Source organism: Salmo salar, chromosome ssa21, assembly GCF_905237065.1.
Source record: "Salmo salar chromosome ssa21, Ssal_v3.1, whole genome shotgun sequence".
Classification (NCBI taxonomy): domain Eukaryota; kingdom Metazoa; phylum Chordata; class Actinopteri; order Salmoniformes; family Salmonidae; genus Salmo; species Salmo salar.
Window position 1 is genome coordinate 41,798,212 of NC_059462.1, and position 20,371 is coordinate 41,818,582.

Here is a 20,371-nt window from a genome sequence, read left to right on the forward strand (position 1 = left end):
GAGCTCATCCACTTTATTATCCAGAGACTCAACACCAGCGAGTAATATACTCGAAAGCGGTGGATGGTGTGCACGCCTCCCGAGTCGGACTAGAAGTCCACTCCGAATACCTCTTCCCCGCCGGCGGTGTTTCGGAGCAGCCTCTGGAACAAGTTCAATTGCCCTGCAGGGTACGAACAAAGGATCCAACTCGGGAAAGTCGCACACCTGGTCGTAATGCTGGTGAGTTACCACTGCTATGATATCCAAAAGTTCTTTCTGGCTGTATGTAATAACACAAAACAAAATCTGGGCTAATAATGTAAGAAATAACACACAAAAAATAAAATGGCTCCTAAGAAAAGTTGCTTAGGAGCTAGAAGCAGAGCTGCCATAGCTCTCAGAGCCATCTGCAAATCACAGGACATCACTGCTGTGATTGGGAGAGAGGGCTGGAATAGAGAAGTGGACTAGAGGGAGCAGCAGATGATTCACCACAGTTTGTCTCAATGAAAGAGTTGACTGCATAACACAGTTGGCCTGTTAGCTCAGCGGTTGAGAGAAATGAAGTGGGGGGGGGGTGCTTGCGTGCATGAGCAAAAGTTGATACAGCTGTGATACGCTGGCTGCCAAAACACACTAATTTTAAGAAGATGTTGTAAACGGTAGCCCAGCAGGACAATCTCCTTTACTCAGGGGAAAACTATTCTCATCTTTGACAATGACATTTGATTGTACTCTTTGAATTTGAAGACAAAATTATATGTGGTAAATTCTATTAGATTCTCCTAACCCTGAAGATGTTGTCTTCACATTTGAGAGATCATTGCTACCAAGGAGAAATGTCCTACAGTATGCGATTAAAATGCCTCTAGACTGTACTTTGTCTCCTTCACTGTGGCATTCAACAACATACTGTCACGGCTGTGTGGAGAGACGGACCAAGGCGCAGCGTGATTAAAGTTCCACATATTTATTTAAGCGAAACTTCCAAACAAAAAGAAACAAACAATCACCGAACCATGACATCAGACGTGCTACATGCACTAACTTAAAACAAAATCCCACAAAGCAGGTGGAAACAGGGAACCCTTAAGTATGATCCCCAATTAGAGACAATGAACCTCAACTGCCTCTAATTGGGAACCATACCAAGAGCACCAACAGAGAAATAATAAACCTAGAACACCCCCTAGTCACGCCCTGACCTACTTTACCATAGAGAACCAAGGGCTCTCTATGGTCAGGGCGTGACACATACTCCCTGAGAGACAGAGCCTGATAGACAAGGAGTGTGTTGGTGTAGTCTTAACAGCCTTTCTACTTTTAAACTCGGTCAAAACAGAGATGCTTGTTCTAGGTCCCAAGAAACAAAGAGATCTTCTGTTGAATATGACAATTAATCTGGATGGTTGTACAGTCGTCTCAAATAAAACTGTGAAGGACCTCGGCGTTACTTTGGACCCTGATCTCTCTTTTGAAGAACATATCAAGACTGTTTCAAGGACAGCTTTTTTCCATCTACGTAACATTGCAAAAATCAGAAATTTTCTGTCCAAAAATTTATAAAAAGGGTTGGATAAAAAGCCTGTACACTCAGTAGCTCTCCAGATGGAGGGTTGACCACATGTGTTTTATACAGTAGCCCATCAGTGCAGTATTTTACTTTGTGGGGGGATAAGTGCCATACACTTGGCCACAACGGCAGGAGATATAATATACATGGGATCACAAACCAGCAGCCTTCCATTGTCAACACCAGTGATAATGAAGGTTATTTTGTGAAGTAGTTACTTTAATGATAAAACAACATTTCCAGTCACTGTTTTGGGCCATGGCAGGAAGCTTGGCCCCGGTGATGTACTGGGCCGTATTCACCACCCTCTGTAGTGCCTTGCGGTCAGATGACGAACAGTTGCCATACCAGGCAGTGATGCAACCCGTCAGGATGCTCTCGATGGTGCAGTTATAGACAGCTCAAATAAGCAAAGAGAAACGACAGTCCATCATTACTTTAAGACATGAAGGTCAGTCAATACGGAACATTTCAAGAACTTTGAAAGTTTCTTCAAGTGCAGTCGCAAAAACCATCAAGCCCTATGATGAAACTGGCTCTCATGAGGACCACAACAGGAAAGGAAGACAGAGAGTTACCTCTGCAACAGAGGATAAGTTCATTAGAGTTACCAACCTCAGAAATTGCAGCCCAAATAAATGCTTCACAGAGTTCAAGTAACAGACACATCTCAACATGAACTGTTCAGAGGACACTGCGTGAAATCAGGCATTCATGGTAGAATTGCTGCAAAGAAACCACTACTAAAGGACACCAATAATAAGAAGAAACTTGCTTGGGCCAAGAAACACTAGCAATGGACATTAGACCGGTGGAAAACTGTCCTTTGGTCTAATGAGGCCAAATTTTAGATTTTTTATTCCAACCGTCGTATCTTTGTGAGACGCAGATTAGGTGAACGGAGGATCTCCGCATGTGTGGTTCCCACCATGAAGCATGGAGGAGGTGGTGTGATGGTGCTTTGCTGGTTACTCTGTCTGTGATTTATTGAGAATTCAAGGCACACTTAACCAGCATGGCTACCACAGCATTCTGCAGCGATACGCCATTCCATCTGGTTTATGCTTAGTGGGACTATCATTTGTTTTTCAACAGGACAATGACCCAACACACCTCCAGGCTGTGTAAGGGCTATTTGACCAAAAAGGAGAGTGATGGACTGCTGGATCAGATGACCTGGCCTCCTCAATCACCCGACCTCAATCCAATTGAGATGGTTTGGGATGAGTTGGACCGCAGAGTGAAGGAAAAGCAGCCATCAAGTGCTCAGCATATGTGGGAACTGAAGACGGTTGGAAAAGCATTTCAGGTGAAGCTGGTTAAGAGAATGCCAAGAGTGTGCAAAGCTGTCATCAAGGAAAAGGGTGGCTACTTTGAAGAATATAAAATATATTTGGATTTGTTTAACCCTTTTTTGGTTACTACATGATTCCATATGTGTTATTTCCTAGTTTTGATGTCTTCACTACTATTCTACAATGTAGAATATAGTAAAAATAAAGAAAAACCCTTGAATGAGTAGGTGTGTCCAAACTTTTGACTGGTAATGTATACTGAACAAAAATATAAAACAATTTCAAATATTTTACTGAACTACAATTCATAGAAGGAAATTAGTCAATTGAAATGGATTTCACATGACTGTGCAGGGGCGCAGCCATGGGTGGGCCTGGGAAGACATAGGCTCACCCACTTTGGAGCCAGGTCCATGCACTGGGGAGCCAGGCCCAGCCAATCAGAATGAGTTTTTCCCCACAAAAGGCCATTATTACAGACAGAAATACTTCTCAGCACCCACCCTCCTCAGACAATCCCGCAGGTGAAGAAGATGGATGTGGAGGTCCTGGGCTGAAGTGGTTACACGTGGTCTGCGGTTGTGAGGCCGGTTGGATGTACTGCCAAATTATCTTAAACGAAGTTGGAGGCGGCTTATGGTCGAGAAATTAACATTAAATTATCTGGCAACAACTCTGTTGGATATTCCTGTAGTCAGCATGCCAATTTCATGCTCCCTTAAAATTTGAGACATCTGTGGCATTGTGTTGTGACAAAACTGCACATTTTAAAGTACACTTTTATTGTCCCCAGCACAAGGTGCACCTGTGTAATGATCATGCTGTTTAATCAGCTTCTTGATATACCACACCTTTCAGGTGGATGGATTATCTTGGCAAAGAAGAAATGCTCACAACAGGGATGTAAACAAATTTGTGCACAGCATTTTAGAGAAATACATTTTTTGTGCGTATGGAACATTTCTGGGATATTTTATTTCAGCTCATAAAAAATGGGACCAGCACTTCACATGTTGCGTTTATATTTTTGTTCTGTATACATTTTTAAGATACAGCCAATTTTGACTTTCCAGCTTGGCCACATAGCGAAAATCCAAGGAAAGCCGGGAGGCCTATGTAAGACTCACCGTGTCTCCAATCTTGAGGTCGGCACACTTCCTGAGGCCGGGGAGAGGCTGTCCGTCCTGACAGGTGGCAGTGAAGGACAGACTGAGGTCTTCAGGTTGATCCCACACGGTCAGCTCCACCTTGGATCGGATGTTCTGGAGGGAGGACACAGACACAGGAGAGGCTTGAATAAACTCACAAAAGCATATGCCTTGAACACAAAAACACAACCCTTATGAATAAGTATTTTTGACCTTTACATCAAAGTAGTAAATGTTTGATTTATTTGAAAACAAGACAGATGGTCCACTGGTCAACTATCCAAACACAAGTCTGATCAAAGACTAATCAATAGACCACATGAGAGTTAAAGTTTCTCTGTATATTAGAGGTTCCCTGGTGGTTTATATACTATTTGAATGTTACATTTAGGGTTGCAAAGGGTCGGAAACTTTCCGGTAAATTTCTGGAATTTCAGGAAATGTTCCATGGGAAGCTAAGCCCGGGAATTTTGGGAATGTTGCTTAAATTCATCAAAAAAGTTAGCTTATAACAGTGAACCTTTTTTTTGTGGGATACACAGAAGGCAATTCTAAGTCTTGTGGCATATTTTGGTTAAATTATCCCCAATTCAATGGAATTGCAACCCTCTGCATGCACAGTGCATTCTTCCATCACATGTGCAGTGCATTCTTCCATCACATGTACAGCTGATTCTCAAGATCTTGCACACTAATGAGATGCTATTGAGTCCCCACTACTACACTGTCGGAGCCAAGGACTACATGCTTTCTGGTAAGTTTTGATTACAATACTGGGTGGGGTGAATATATTTTTTATAACATACATTATTTTTTGTTAACTAGTAAATAGTAGCCTACAGCAAAGTGTGTTTAAATCATTTCTAACTTGTTAACAATTTCTACTCGTTAGTTTTTGCTACCATGTGGGTTTTAGCTTGCTTGAGCCCGCTAACTGAGTGTTAATTCACCTGTTTCCATACATGTTTCATTTTAAAACATTTATCTTACAAAGGAGTTGTCTAACTGCTTAACTATTTATCTGTATGTAACAGTGTAGGTTCCGTCCCTCTCTTCGCCCCAACCTGGGCTCGAACCAGGGACCCTTGCACACATCAACAACTGACACCCACGAAGCATTGTTACCCATCGCACCACAAAAGCCGCGGCCCTTGCAACGCAAGGGGAAACCCTACTTCAAGTCTCAGAGCGAGTGACGTCACCTATTGAAACGCTATTAGCGCGCACCACCGCTAACTATCTAGCCATTTCACATCGGTTACACTCACCCCCCTTTTGACCTCCTCCTTTTCCGCAGCAACCAATGATCCGGGTCAACAGCATCAATGTAACAGTGTAGGCTCCGTCCCTCTCTTCACCCCAACCTGGGCTCGAACCAGGGACCCTTGCACACATCCACAACTGACACCAACGAAGCATCGTTACCCATCGCGCCACAAAAGCCGCAGCCCTTGCAACGCAAGGGGAAACCCTACTTCAAGTCTCAGAGCGAGTGACGTCACCTATTGAAACGCTATTAGCGCGCACCACCGCTAACTAACTAGCCATTTCACATCGGTTACATGTACATGGAACTGTATTTGTTTTTTTTTTACCAATGCTTTTCTAATCTTTACAGGAAAACGCCACGGGCACTATCTGATATGTGGAGACGTTTCACTGCAGCTAATGTAGAAGGAAAAGCTGTGTACATTTGCAAATACTGTGCCAAATCATATGTGAAGAATGCAATAAAGATGCAGAATCATATGGCCAAGTGCATAAAGTTCCCTCAGCGCTCACAACAAGCAACCTCTGACAAAAGTCCCTCTACTTCTATTCGCGGTGAAAATTAGGAATCAGACACCTTATCGATATTAACAGCTCATGGTCCTCCTGGAATCAGAAGTTTTTTTTTAATCAATGGAGGAACGTAGCCAGAGAAATGCTGATGAATGTCTTGCTCGAGCTGTGTATGCAACTGGTTCACCTCTGATGCTCACAGGCAATGTGTATAGGAAGAGATTTCTGAATGTTCTTCGCCCAGCATACACCCCTCCAACCAGACATGCTTTATCTACTAATTTGCTGGATGCACAGTGCAACAGAGTTCAAGTGAAGGTCAAGCAAATCATAGAGAAAGCAGACATCTCTGATGGGTAGTCGAATGTTTGTAGGCAAGGAATAATTAACTACATCATCTCCACCCCTCAACCAGTATTCTACAAGACCACAGACACAAGGGACAACAGACACACCGGTCTCACATTGCAGTGACCTTGGAACACAGCAGGTATTTGCACTGGTGACAGACAATGCTGCAAACATGAAGGCTGCTTGGTCTAAAGTAGAGGAGTCCTATCCTAACACCACACCCATTGGCTGTGCTGCTCATGCATTGAATCTGCTCCTCAAGGACATCATGGCACTGGAAACAATGGTAACACTCTACAAGAGATCATTGGAAATGGTTAGGTATGTGAAGGGTCATCAATTAATAGCAACATTCTACCTCACCAAGCAAAGTGAGAAGAATAAGAGCACCACATTGAAGCTGCCCAGTAACACCCGTTGGGGTGGTGTTGTCATCATGTTTGACAGTCTCTTGGAGGGGAAGGAGTCTCCAAGAAATGGCCATATCACAGTCTGCCGATATGGACAGCCCCATCAAGAGGATCCTCATGGATGATGTATTTTGGGAGAGAGTGGTAAGCAGTCTGAAACTCCTGAAACCTATAGCAGTAACTATTGCACGGATTGATGGAGAAAATGCTATCCTGTCTGATGTTCAGACTCTGCTTGCGATGTAAGAGAAGAAGTCCGTACTGCCCTGCCCACTTCACTGCTGCTCCAAGCAGAGGAAACTGCAGTTCTGAAATACATCAAAAGCGTGAAGACTTCTGCCTGAAGCCCATACATGACGCAGCGTACATGTTGGTCCCAAAGTATTCTGGCAAGAGCATTCTGTCTGATGCAGAGATCTGCAAGGCCTATGGTGTCATCACTACAGTGTCTCGCCACCTTGGCCTGGATGAGGTCAAGGTTCTTGGCAGTCTGGCGAAGTACACTTCCAAGCAAGGGCTTTGGGATGGAGATGCAATATGGCAGTTGTGCCAACATATCTCATCATCCACCTGGTGGAAGGGACTTTGTGGATCTGAGGCTCTTTCCCCTGTTGCCTCCATCATCCAAATCCCACCAACATCAGCCGCCTCAGAGCGCAACTCGTCCTTGTTTGGGAACACACACACCAAAGCACGCAACAGGCTGACCAATACAAGGGTTGAAAAATTGGTGGCCATTTGGGCAAATTTGAGGCTTTTTGAGCCTGACAACGACCCACCTCAACAAGGTTGGAAAGTGACAGTGAAGATAAGGCCTCAGAGTCTGATGTTCAAGAGGTGGACATTCAGCAGGTCCAAGGAGAAGCACTGGAAGCCTGAGAGGAAGACAACCAAAGCCTTAGTTTCTAGACTATCATTTTACAGATGTATGTTGAAAAAGTTTTTGGGAGATAACATGGATCATTCAATATTCCCTTTCTTTTGTTGTTCAGTGAAATTATCCCATGTGAAGAGTCAACTCATTTAATTAAAGTTCAATTCGTAACTAAATAGTTTTTTTTATTTGTATTGAAAGGATTTAATCATTTGCAATTATGTCTACTTATGATAAGGTAAAAGGTTTATGTTTCTGTCTCCATATGATATGGTAAATATATCCAATGCAAAAAAACATCTACATTTAAATGGTATTAATATTAATTCCCATATATTCCCATTAATTCCCATAGAAAGTTTCCGCCTCTGAATATTCCCCAAAATGTGCAACCCTAGATACATTCTTCCAGTACCCCTGGCACTGGATCCACTCAGAAACACCACCACTCAGCATTTTATAATGAAACCAGTAAGAGCCTGTAATCCAATCTGTTTCTGTTAGCAGTTGGGATGGAAAAGAGAGAAACATGGAGAATTGGAGAGAGAATAAAATGCCTTGGTTAAGCAAGGTTTATAATGGTTTATTCTGTCTTTTATGATCCTACCCCACAGCGGTTCGGTTGGCATGGATACGGAGTGTGTGTACAATAGCGTGGCTTTTCTGCTACATGCCAGCCGTGTCCGTATTTTACGAGAGTATGTGTTCTCTCCAACGCATCACAGCTACAGAACTGTGACAGGAGGGTTATCAGAACCACGCCAGGCTGGCATATACCCATGATTGATTGAACCATGCCTGACTGACAGACAGATACCCATGATTGATTGAACCATGCCTGACTGACAGACAGATACCCATGACTGAGCTCTGACTTGCTTTGGCCTATATTGGGAAAAGAACACAATGAACTGAGAATAACTTTTTCTTCTCTGATAACAAAATGTGTTGAAATAGCTAAATTGCTTATGCATTGAAACCGCACCACCCTCAATAAAGACCGTGCTACGAAGCCAATGTTGTGGTATCTTGACAAGTGAATAGATGTACAGAATATAGGCAACACTTTGCTCGTTGGTGGTCATCCATATTTGACATTCTCAACACTTTGTTTGCCATAATTACCAGTTCTAAAATCAACTATTGTGTACTTAACTATGCAAAAACAAGTTTTCCCTCTCAAACACAGAAAGTGGTCCCGTGTGGCTCAGTTGGTAGAGCATGGTGTTTGCAACGCCAGGGTTGTGGGTTCGATTCCCACGGGGGACCAGTACGAAAAAAAAAGAAAGAAAAAAAAATTTTACCTTTTTTTTTTTTTTAATGAAATATATGCATTCACTACTGTAAGTCGCTCTGGATAAGAGCGTCTGCTAAATGACTAAAAATGTAAAATGTAAAATACTTGATTGACAAAAATGACACGGCTTGATTGGAATTGTTTTTAAGGAACACTTGACTAAAACAAGAAAATTATTAGGTTTAAAAAAATATTCAAAAAACACAGAGAAAGACATTATTTCATCCCTTCAATGTTGTTTCCTCTCAACTTGTCCAAAAGAGTGAATTATTTACAGTAACTGCCTTCCTGCAGCACATTAAAGACACAATCTGTCATTTCAACAGCCTGACTGCCACTTTGTTTGGTAAGCTGAGAAATGGGGCTGGGGCAATGTAGCCTAACCACTCAAATCAGACCGGCTTTAAGATCCCTTCTATGGCCAAACAGGAACCACAGTGGCAAAGTAGATATACGGTGACCTAGAGTCAGGTTTTAGTCAACAGACCACAGCACAATAATACAAGACGGGAGATGGATGGATGCTTTGAGAATGGATTATGAGAGTGTCTGCTATGACAATCATAAACATTAACGTCAAATTATAATTCAAGATCATTAGAGGCCCGGCTTAACTTTGGTATAATGGAGATTATAGATTTAGCATGACCCATCAATTAGTCTGGTGGCTATTTAAATCTCTGGTCTTATTTTTTCTATAAATGTGGTGTTTCTTGTTCCATATAACCAAGGGACTATGAAATTACAATTCTAAACAAGGACAAGATGCAAATCTCCTAGCACACCAGTCTGTTGCCGTTTTTCCAGCATAGCAGTGACCTCAATTAGAACCATCTCAGCAATGTTGCCAGGACAAATATTTATCAACCTTATGAAAAACTAAATCTGCTGCACAATGAGTTTCTCTTCTGTCCCTCAAATTGACTCCTTGGATTAAAATACACAAAAATGTGGATGCCTTTCAGCACTTCTAGAACCCTTTTCAGACCCTTCCAGAATCCTTCCTTCAAAGTACTGGAATGCTGGAGTCTATTTCCTGTGTGGTGGACTGGGGAGTAACAGGAGGGTCTCAGTCTCGGGATTTGGGCCATAAACCTCCTTCTTGTTCTGTGACCATAAAGTGCTAGACTAGTGCAGAGTTACAGACACAGGGCTGTAGCGTGACAGAAGTAAACCCCCACAACCCCACAACAAATTGAAAGGCTGGGTGAGGGTATCCATCTCTAATGCTAAAACATGAACATTCAACACTTCCTCTTCTCCTCTAGAGACCAGGGTCATGTTCAGTAGGGCACAAAAGGGAAAAATGACAAGTTCAGGGAATACCTGTCTTTTTCCCTTAGTTTCAAAATGTTTTCAACCAACATCCGTTTCAAAAGAGGACAGCTGAGACTCTCTTTTCTTCTAAAGCACACACAATCTGTGCTCCAAATGGAAGAGAACCCTCCTTTACTTACATTGTAGGCATTAACGATGAGTTGTATGATGTTCTTGGAGTCCTGATCCAGAATCTCCACTGTGGTTCCAGGTATGAGTGCTGTAAAATTCTGCATAAACACAAGATTGGAGAGATGTTATTAAATAAACAAATATTTGCAGGAATTTACACAAAAGGACCCTATACATACCAAACTGTACACACAGCTAATCTCAATACTGAACATACAATTCAATAAAAAAAATATACCTTGTAAATGACATACAGCCTTTTTGTCACAGCGAAGATAAGATAGATGTTGTTTGCAGCCAGCTTCTCTCCCAGTAGAGCCAGAGAGGGGTAGTCCTACAGAGACATGGATACATAGAAACATCTTATGTTAGAGGCATTTCTTTAAAGTTCTCACTAGTTTAGCTTCCATCTCACCCCGTCAGGAAGTTAGTGAAGAGAAGCGATTGCTCCCCTGATTCCAGTGTAGTGTTTACGTTAGAGTCCCCTGACATTTCCTTTCTCACCAGCAGAAAGGTCAAAGAACACTGAAGTGGTTTAGACCTATGAATTTACAGCTCTGCCCTAGAGTTGTGCATTAAAATGTGAATGCTAACTTCCACTTAAGTCAAATGTTCGCTATAGTCAAGGTATGAATGAGTGAAAATGTTTAAGCATTGAATAACTAATGACTTTCTCACAATCAGATTTGAGATTTTTGGCTTCAGTAAGCCTTTATGATTGTGTACATCCAAATCAATCAACAGTGAGATTTACACTTGAAATGGACTGTGACACATTTGCCTCTGCACCTTCTCCAGTTCGACGGTTTCCCTGAAAAACAGAGCTCTGTTCTAGGAAGTGCGTATTCCTTTCATCCCACAATCAGATGAGAGAGGAGAAACCTACTTAGCCTGTTGCTGAGGATCCAAGGATGTTGAATTCTTTAGATTTGTGTTGTAGTACCTCCACTGAACTTAATGTGATCAGATGTAATATGACTACAATGCCCAGAGCATCCAATGACACAGAGCATATAACTATAGAAACATTTAGCGATTCCGGGAGAAACCACCAGAATACTTTTATTCACTTAGCCAATTTTTATATTATTGAGTTGGATTGATTGAAATTCACATGATGTTAATTATGTTTTCATTGCATTAGCTCTTTGGACAAATAGCGATAGCTATGTAAACTCAAACTGTCTGCATGAATATATCTTTGTTTAAATCAAACGAAACGAAAAAAATAATCTGCTTAGCATGGCTTCTAGAATTTCTTTATGTCCTCGCTCAAGACATTTAACATTTTAGTAATTTAGCAGACGCTCTTATCCACAGCGACTTACAGTAAGTAGTGAGTGCATGCATTATCGTACTTGTCCCCTGTGGGAATCGAACCCACAACCCTGGCATTGCAAGTGCCATGCTCGACCAACTGAGCCACATGGGACCACTGCTGAGCTCTCAGCCTAACTGTTGTCTAAATTAACTTCTATGTGAACTTTCCCTGAGATAATAACAGCTTTTAACTTGCACTTCCTATGGCTGTCAGGAGATAAGCAGCTGCAATAAGACATGAAGTGAGTTCCCAATAAAGTAAGCAGGAGCTCCAGTGGAAGCAGAGCCAGGCAGACTCAGCAAACCAGTATACTTCAAAGAATACACTGCATTCTTCCTCTTAGAAACATAGCTCGGCTCTGGTCGTCAAAGAATCAGACCAGCGGTGGAAAATGCGCCTGAGAAGTTATCTTTACCTCAAAGCAAACCAAAGTCCATTCTTGAGAGGTGCCGCTTGAGTAGGGAATTTCAATATCTATTGAATAACCCAAGAAATATATCACAACGGCAATGTGGATTATAACCATGTTATAATGAGGTCAGTGATGTTACAGCTTGAGAGTAACCACGTTATAATCATGTCAGTGATGTTAAAGCTCTAGAGTAACCATGTTATAATGATGTCAGTAATGTTATAGCACTATAGTAACCATGTTATAATGATGTCAGTAATGTTATAGCACTATAGTAACCATGTTATAATGATGTCAGTGATGTTATAGCTCTAGAGTAACTATGTTATAATGATGTCAGTGATGTTATAGCACTAGAGTAACCATGTTATAATGTCAGTGATGTTATAGCACTATAGTAACCATGTTATGATGTCAGTGATGTTCTAGCTCTAGAGTAACCATGTTATGATGTCAGTGATGATATCGCTCTAGAGTAACCATGTTATTATGTCAGTGATGTTATAGCACTATAGTAACCATGTTATGATGATGTCAGTGATGTTCTAGCACTATAGTAACCATGTTATGATGTCAGTGATGTTATAGCACTATAGTAACCATGTTATAATGATGTCAGTGATGTTATAGCACTAGAGTAACCATGTTATAATGATGTCAGTGATGTTATAGCACTATAGTAACCATGTTATAATGATGTCAGTGATGTTATAGCACTATAGTAACCATGTTATAATATGTCAGTGATGTTTTAGCACTATAGTAACCATGTTATGATGTCAGTGCTTTTATAGCACTATAGTAACCATGTTATAATGATGTCAGTGATGTTATAGCTCTAGAGCAGTGGTTCCCAAGCTTTCTTCTGATTAAATTACATTTTCACAGAACAGCTTGTGGCAATTTCGATGAGGCTCTCTTGTTCAGATATTGGTAAGTGGACTGGAGGCAGGGCATTAAAGGGATAATGAATCCAGTTGTTTGTGTCATCCGTTTCGGGAAAGTACCTGCGTAATTGTGCACCCAACTCACTTAGGTGCTTCGATATATCACATTTGACATTGTCTATTAGATTGAGTTCATTTGCACACAAAAAAATCATACAATGATGGAAAGACCTGTGTGTTGTTCTTGTTAATGCAGACAGAGAAGAGCTCCAACTTCTTAATCATAGCCTCAATTTTGTCCCGCATATTGAATATAGTTGCGGAGAGTCCCTGTAATCCTAGATTCAGATCATTCAGGCGAGAAAAAACATCACCCAGATAGGCCAGTTGTGTGAGAAACTTGTCATCATGCAAGCGGTCAGACAAGTGAAAATGATGGTCAGCAAAGAAAACTTTAAGCTCGTCTCTCAATTCAAAACAACGTGTCAATACTTTGCCCCTTGATAACCAGCGCACTTCTGTATGTTGTAAAAGCGTTACATGGTCACTGCCCATATCATTACATAGTGCAGAAAATACACGAGAGTTCAGGGGCCTTGCTTTAACAAAGTTAACCATTTTCACTAGTGTCCAAAACATCTTTCAAGCTGTCAGGCATTCCCTTGGCAGCAAGAGCCTCTCGGTGGATGCTGCAGTGTACCCAAGTAGCGTCGGGAGCAACTGCTTGCACGCACGTTACTACTCCACTATGTCTCCCTGTCATGGCTTTTGCGCCATCAGTACAGATATCAACATGAGCAGCAGCTACATTTGGCTCCATAGGGACCGTTAGTGGAATTCCCGCAAGAGAGTAACAGTTAATGTGATTGGATGTTAATTATTTGACTAGGCTACCTGTATTTGACATTGTGTTGTTATTTCGCTTAACACTAGATGGTTTAATTGTATTTTTGGCAGTGAAACGAGGCTACTCAGGAGATAAAAAAACCTCACCCAAATGTATAGCCCCGTTGGAAAATATAAATGGACTGTTTGAAATTGTGAAGGGTAAAAAAAGACAAAATAATATATTTATTAATTATATATATATATTTTTTGAATGTGAATAAACAAAATATTTGGCGTACCCCTGACGGCATTGTGCGTACCCCAGTTTGGGAATACCTGCTCGAGAGTAACCATGTTATAATGATGTCAGTCACGTTACAGCTATAGAGTAACCATGTTATAATGATGTCAGTGATCTAGCTCTAGAGTAACCATGTTATAATGATGTCAGTGATGCTATAGCTCTATAGTAACCATGGTATAATGATATCAGTGATGTTACAGCTCTAGAGTAACCATGTTATAATGATGTCAGTGATGTTACAGCTCTAGAGTAACCATGTTATAATGATATCAGTGATGTTACAGCTCTAGAGTAACCATGTTATAATGATATCAGTGATGTTACAGCTCTAGAGTAACCATGTTATAATGATGTCAGTGATGCTATAGCTCTATAGTAACCATGTTATAATGATATCAGTGATGTTACAGCTCTAGAGTAACCATGTTATAATGATGTCAGTGATGTTACAGCTCTAGAGTAACCATGTTATAATGATATCAGTGATGTTACAGCTCTAGAGTAACCATGTTATAATGATGTCAGTGATGTTACAGCTCTAGAGTAACCATGTTATAATGATATCAGTGATGTTACAGCTCTAGAGTAACCATGTTATAATGATATCAGTGATGTTACAGCTCTAGAGTAACCATGTTATAATGATGTCAGTGATGTTATAGCTCTAGAGTAACCATGTTATAATGATGTCAGTGATGTTATAGCTCTATAGTAACCATGTTATGGTGTCAGTGATGCTCTATAGTAACCATGATAATGTTTCAGTGAAATTATAGCTCTATAGTAACCATGTTATAATGACAGTGATGTTATAGCTCTATGGTAACCATGTTATAATGATGTCAGTGATGTTCTAGCTCTATAGTAACCATGTTATAATGACAGTGATGTTATAGCTCTATGGTAACCATGACTCTTGTCTTACCATCTTGGTGGAGCCACTGTACTCATTCTTCTCATTCATGTGGCACTCCCCATCATGGGGCTGGACCAGCCCCCCCAGCTTACCGTCCAAGGCCAGGTGAGGCACATCGTCTGTGGCAAACACCAGCAGGTGGAAGGCCTCCTTCCTCCAGCCTATCCTTTCCTGCACAGGGGAAAAGAGATGGTCACATCACTGAAAGTCTTAGAGACAACTAACTGGGGTCTAAAGTAGTCCCCTCCATAGTAGGCTATGTATAAATGCACAGGGGATAAGTCCATGAGCTCAAAACAGATGTGAACATGCAGGCTTAATAACAAAAAAGAGGCGTGTTCCTCAACTGATCCTAGATAGTTATTGAGAAATTGTTTATAGAATTTATTTGAGATGTAACTGTTCTAGAGTTTGTAAAAGACCTTGGCACAACAACACAAACTCTCAGCTATACAGAGAGTAACAGTTCCAGGCCCTATAAAACAATATCACTTCATTAAGACCAGGAAATGAAAACCCTATCACTTTCCACCAGCTTGACAACCACTGACCCACAGATAAACAAGGAGAGTAACACAAGTGTTTTATCCAGAACAAGGCCATTGTCAACGGGAAGCAGAGGCCAACAAAAGAGTACAGAGGCAGAGAGTGCATTAGTCTCAACACAGTGATGAGTAATGGCATGACACTAAACAAACCTGACCTTTCACCAGTGTGTAGGCATATAAAGGCACCCATGTGACGCCCAGCTCAGTACATTATGTGCCACAGTATACAATAGAAAGAGATGTGAGTTGGCAGTTGAGTCTTTTTGAATAACATGGTAGCATGCTAGATACATTCCTGTCATATTCAGCTATGCCATACTTCAAATGTGTTTTGGATGGAGTTGTAGTTCAGCATGTAGTTCAGCATGTGGGACATGTTACCATGCCCATTTGCTATTTACATTCCTTGAAGGGAACCCCTTGGTTTTTTTTTTACAGGGGAACAAAGAGGCACATATAGCTGAATATTATTCAATTGGTCAACAATGCAAATTATTCATCATTCACAGTAAGTGAAACAAAGATATCAAAAAAGTTTTGACCAACCACCAAACTGTCCAATCCAAGGTGCCACATCCAATTACATGGTAGAGCTGGGAGGGAAGGGAGTAATTCTCTTCCAGTAAAAACCATTAACTCCTGTTCAGACAACAGCCCAACACTGGGATATGACTGGGCCTGTTTCTCTCCTTATTTAAACAGCTGCACCAGACTACAATTCCTGTTCAACCCCCTGGTCAATAGTGTTTGTGGCTTGTGTTCAATAGGCCAACAGTGAAAAAAAACTAGCCGGGAAAAGGAAGGAACTACCTAGACTTGTGCAATAAGAAATGCTAATTTTAGTTTTCCATTGTGTGTGCTAATGAACACTACCAGGGCCTAAATCCATCATGTTTGCCTGACTGACAGCTCACAGGAAAAAAACTAAAAGGACTTAACTTACAGCAGATCTGGTCCTGATTGGTTAGGGTTAGGTCAGGGTTAACGTTAGGGTCAGGGTTATAAGTTGACATGCCAGTCAGTCACGTCCCTTTAGTCGCACCATGGCCTCAGCTCACCTTACAGACGGCAGCCTGCAGGATGGCATCGAAGCCGCCCTCCGGAGCGTCCCTGTTGCGAGACACCATCTGTTTCTGCACTTCCTCGTTGAAGCGATCCACTTTGTCAGTCAAGGAGAGGAGGTGGCGGAACCCGAAGGAGGGGACACAGCTGGGGAACAGTTTGTATCTGTGCAGAGAGAAAGTTTTAAATAAAATGGTTAACTACATAGAGGATGCTATGCATGTAACAGACCTGGCATTGTTTTTCTGCGTTTGATTGAGCTTGTCTGTCCCAAATGGAACCAATTAAATGGTCCCAAAAGTGCCAACCCTGCCCATCTGGCACATCCACACAGGCTCTCCTTCAGGCAAACTATTTGAAATACTGTTTCAACCTAGGTCTGTTGGCTACATTGAGGATGTGTACGTAATGTAAATAAAACAGTTTCCCCAAGAGGAAGACCTCGGGGACATTCTAACACACCCTTCATCCTGGAGGAAACACAGATCCTGAATTTGAGTCATTTGTATAGCTTGTATTTGCAAGGGGAGAGGGCAGGGCTGTGTTAAGGACGAGAGGCCCAGATGTTATGATCTGTCCTCTGCCCCTTTAATATTTTCCAGCAGTACTGGATCTTTGACTATGACACACACAGTCCACACGCAGGACCCAGGGAATAACCTAGTTGGGAAGTGATGTGTGATGATGTCAGTAAGTTAGTGCAGCGTTATCTCACCTCCGGGGAAAATGTGGTGTGTGTGATGTGTAGGCGGCTGCTTTTCAACCTCATGTTTTATTCTGGTCCCTTTCAGCCTGCCATCATCATCCACGACAAGCCTCAGCATCACTAACCCTACAGTATGAGGACAGTGTCCATTTTGTGTCTGTTGGTGACAGTTTCTTAGGAAAATAGAAATCTTCACTTGCATAGCAAAAACCACAAAGTCACAACATGGACCCAAAATCCTCATTTTTGATTCTCAAACCTACACCAAAACCATGCTACTGTAAGTCAGTAGTAGTAGTGCCCTTTCTGAGTCCTCACCCATTGCAGGGGTTGTCCTGGTACTTGTGGGCCGTGTAGGAGAAGGGGGACATGTTCTTGTCGACAAAGGATCCAAAGCCCAGTCTGAAGTTGCTGGTGAGTTTCCTCATCTCATCGGCCAGTTTGGTGCCCAGGTTCCTGATGGTGTCCAGGTCGTCCTTCATGGACAGAGACAGGTCCATCAGGTAGTACAGGTCCACTGGGTAGTCCTCCACTTGACGCACCTGCACTTTGAATGACGTCTGGTCACCTTGTGGGAGGGGATATGGATAACGTGTCATTGCTTTAATAGGCTGATAAATCAATCAGCACCCAAATTGTTCTGCTAGGTTGTCTTTTAATGTTTTTTTTTTGTTTTCAATATAATATTTTGTTCTACATACAGCTCAGGACTCTCCAAATCCTTAGGTTCAAACTCTATTGCCTTGGCAGCACATTGTGGTCTGAGATGGTGGACTAGGCGTACCTTATATTGCATGTAAAGTGATTTCATGCCATACATGAAACAAACAGACTGGACTACTAGGCTAGGACTGGAGGATTACCTGGTCGGAGACTGAGGGAGATCTTCTGGGGCATGATCTGGATGACATCATACTGGGTAGGCCCGGAGCCTTTGGAGCTGAGGGGTTCGCTCTTCACTACCGTGGTGCTGCTACTGGGACTCTCCATATGATGGGCTTCACAGCCCCTCTTCTGCAGGTTCTGACGCAGGTCACACCGCGACGTCAGGGTCCTCACACTGCCAAACTTCTGACGGAAGAACAAAACAAATAGCACCTGTCATCCAGTGTAGAGTTAGTACACACGGGTCTGACTCAGCCCTGGCTTCAGTTGAGTATGGTAAGGGAAAATAGAGGAGGGGGGAATCTTTTATCTTCTTCTTTTAGTTCTAGGTCCTCCATAACAGGAGGTATGGAGACACTCCACTATAAACAGAGACCAACCATGGTTCCAGAACTGCACTGGTACACTGACATGTTTTGGCTCTTTGAAACAACATGCCATCATCACTCCTGAGTTTATAGAATATTACACAACCATATGAGAGTCCTCACCTCACTCAGCCAGCTATTGGGTTCAGTATGTCACATTTAGAAATGTAGTGTGAGGATTACTACTGTCACCACGTGGTGCATCATAAACCCAACAAGTTGGAGGAATGTGGAACGTGCCCTACCTCTTGCGCACACCAGGCACAGCTTGGATGGATGATGAGGCATTCTTCACAAGACATAGCGCTGCCACTCATACACACATTCAGACCTGAAAGTAGAACAAGTCAAAGTAGCCAACATTGTTCCAGAGATTCTATTTGATCATTCATGACATTTGATTACCAGCCAATGAAACTCAGGACATATGTAATACAGTCACAGCCTAATAAACGATGTTATGCAATTGCCTACTATTTGACACATTATATTCAGTTTGATTCGTGCTAAAGCGCGCAGGTAGGATATGGCAAATTACAATTAAGTCTTGAATTAATGCAACATGACAATAATCTCAAACATTTCAAAGAGAAAGACTGATAACTAAATAACGTTACCCTTTTGTGGTCTTCTAGTGTAAATGGCAACATTGTTGCAGGAATTTGCGGCTACTGTAACAACTGGCCAGATGTTAATACACTTATCGTGTGATTGCCTTCTAAAACGAAAACTAGTCAGCACTTTCCCGTTGAATACTGCCATTATAGGCCATTACAAGACAAGTTTCGCGAAAACTGTGTATCAAAGCATTTAAGAAAAACGTTCTTACCTTGTGCATCATTGTGAATAAATATTTCCAGAATCATGCAGCCAAGAGCTGTACGGTACAACTGCCACGGGTTCCACATCATTTCCTCGTATTGGACCGTTATTCAAAAGTCTCGTTTCGATAGGTTTTCTGGAACGTTTGTGGCACTAAAGTGTACAGTCGAGCCTTTCGATAGATCCACGTTGTCCTCTCCGTCGGTGCAGAGTAGTGAACAAGTCTTTGTCACATTTAAACTCCGGCAAAGCGAATTGACCCGATAATGTTACGCGCCCTCTAAACAAACATTACAATTCATTGTCCCTCAGAAGTATTCCACATAAGAGAAACAAAACTATATTTTTTAAATACTGAGTTCAGAGTCAAGAGCTGTGATTTTTGCAAATAGTTATGCAGAGCCAGCCTATCATGTTGTCCGTAGTTCACCCATAGCCGACATCCTTGGTTCTTGTTTTCCAATACTTCTCCATCCGTTATAAACCCTTATTTGGTGTGTAACAATTCCCTTGATAAAATGAAATGTAGGTAGAAGTTTGGCCTAAATGTAGAATAGAATTCCATGTCACTAGAATAACTTCTCCCTACCTAACAAGTTTGTTCTTCAGTCCCCTGTTGTGTTCAACGCGTCGCCAGTTGGAGTCTCCGCCCACTTGCCGCTGGTGGGTTGAGTCTCCGCCCATTTCCAAAGGGGGGGGGGCTATCCGTTAACCCTTTTGACTATCTTAACCCTGTTGTCTATCTCCATCAGACTCGCTCAGGACACAGGTTAATTAAAATATCAAAACGAACTCTGAACCAGCTATATTATTTTGGATAGGTCGAAACATTCATGGACATTTAGCCAGATAGCTTGCTAATTTCTCATTGAATATACAAATTGGGTTGTTATTTTACCTAAAATGTAAAAAGTATTTTTGGGGAATTCTCTACTCCTACAATTAATCCACACCTCGTTAGTTTCTAGTAATCTCTTGTAGTTGTCCTCTTCTTCTTCTGTGGATTTTATATGGCGGTTGGCAACCAACTTTAAGTTGCATTACTGCAACCAACTGGACTGGAGTGTGAATCTCAATCATCTTTCAATCACCCACATTGGTATATGGTCATAAAAACAATGAGGAGATGGGAAACACAGTGCTTCAAGTGT

The 20,371-nt window shown here is 41.8% G+C and overlaps 1 protein-coding gene across 3 annotated transcripts in view; it reads right to left on the minus strand.

The window, feature by feature from the left end:
- The window catches only part of LOC106582337 (integrin beta-5), a 100,720-nt gene extending 80,852 nt beyond the window's left edge, over positions 1-19,868 (minus strand). The window contains exons 1-9 of one of the 3 annotated variants that reach the window (XM_045704805.1): positions 19,228-19,868; positions 18,644-18,729; positions 18,009-18,213; positions 17,464-17,713; positions 16,436-16,604; positions 14,839-15,000; positions 10,400-10,495; positions 10,170-10,259; positions 3,978-4,112 (exon numbers count right to left, since the gene is read on the minus strand). In XM_045704805.1, coding sequence (XP_045560761.1) covers positions 3,978-4,112; positions 10,170-10,259; positions 10,400-10,495; positions 14,839-15,000; positions 16,436-16,604; positions 17,464-17,713; positions 18,009-18,213; positions 18,644-18,729; positions 19,228-19,309 — 1,275 coding nt within the window. In that variant the 5' untranslated portion in view covers positions 19,310-19,868. Of the gene's footprint in view, positions 1-3,977; positions 4,113-10,169; positions 10,260-10,399; positions 10,496-14,838; positions 15,001-16,435; positions 16,605-17,463; positions 17,714-18,008; positions 18,217-18,643; positions 18,730-19,227 lie in introns of all 3 variants that reach the window. The other 2 variants (XM_014165323.2, XM_014165325.2) reach the window with 2 other exon arrangements.
- Between the last annotated feature and the right edge of the window lie 503 nt (positions 19,869-20,371).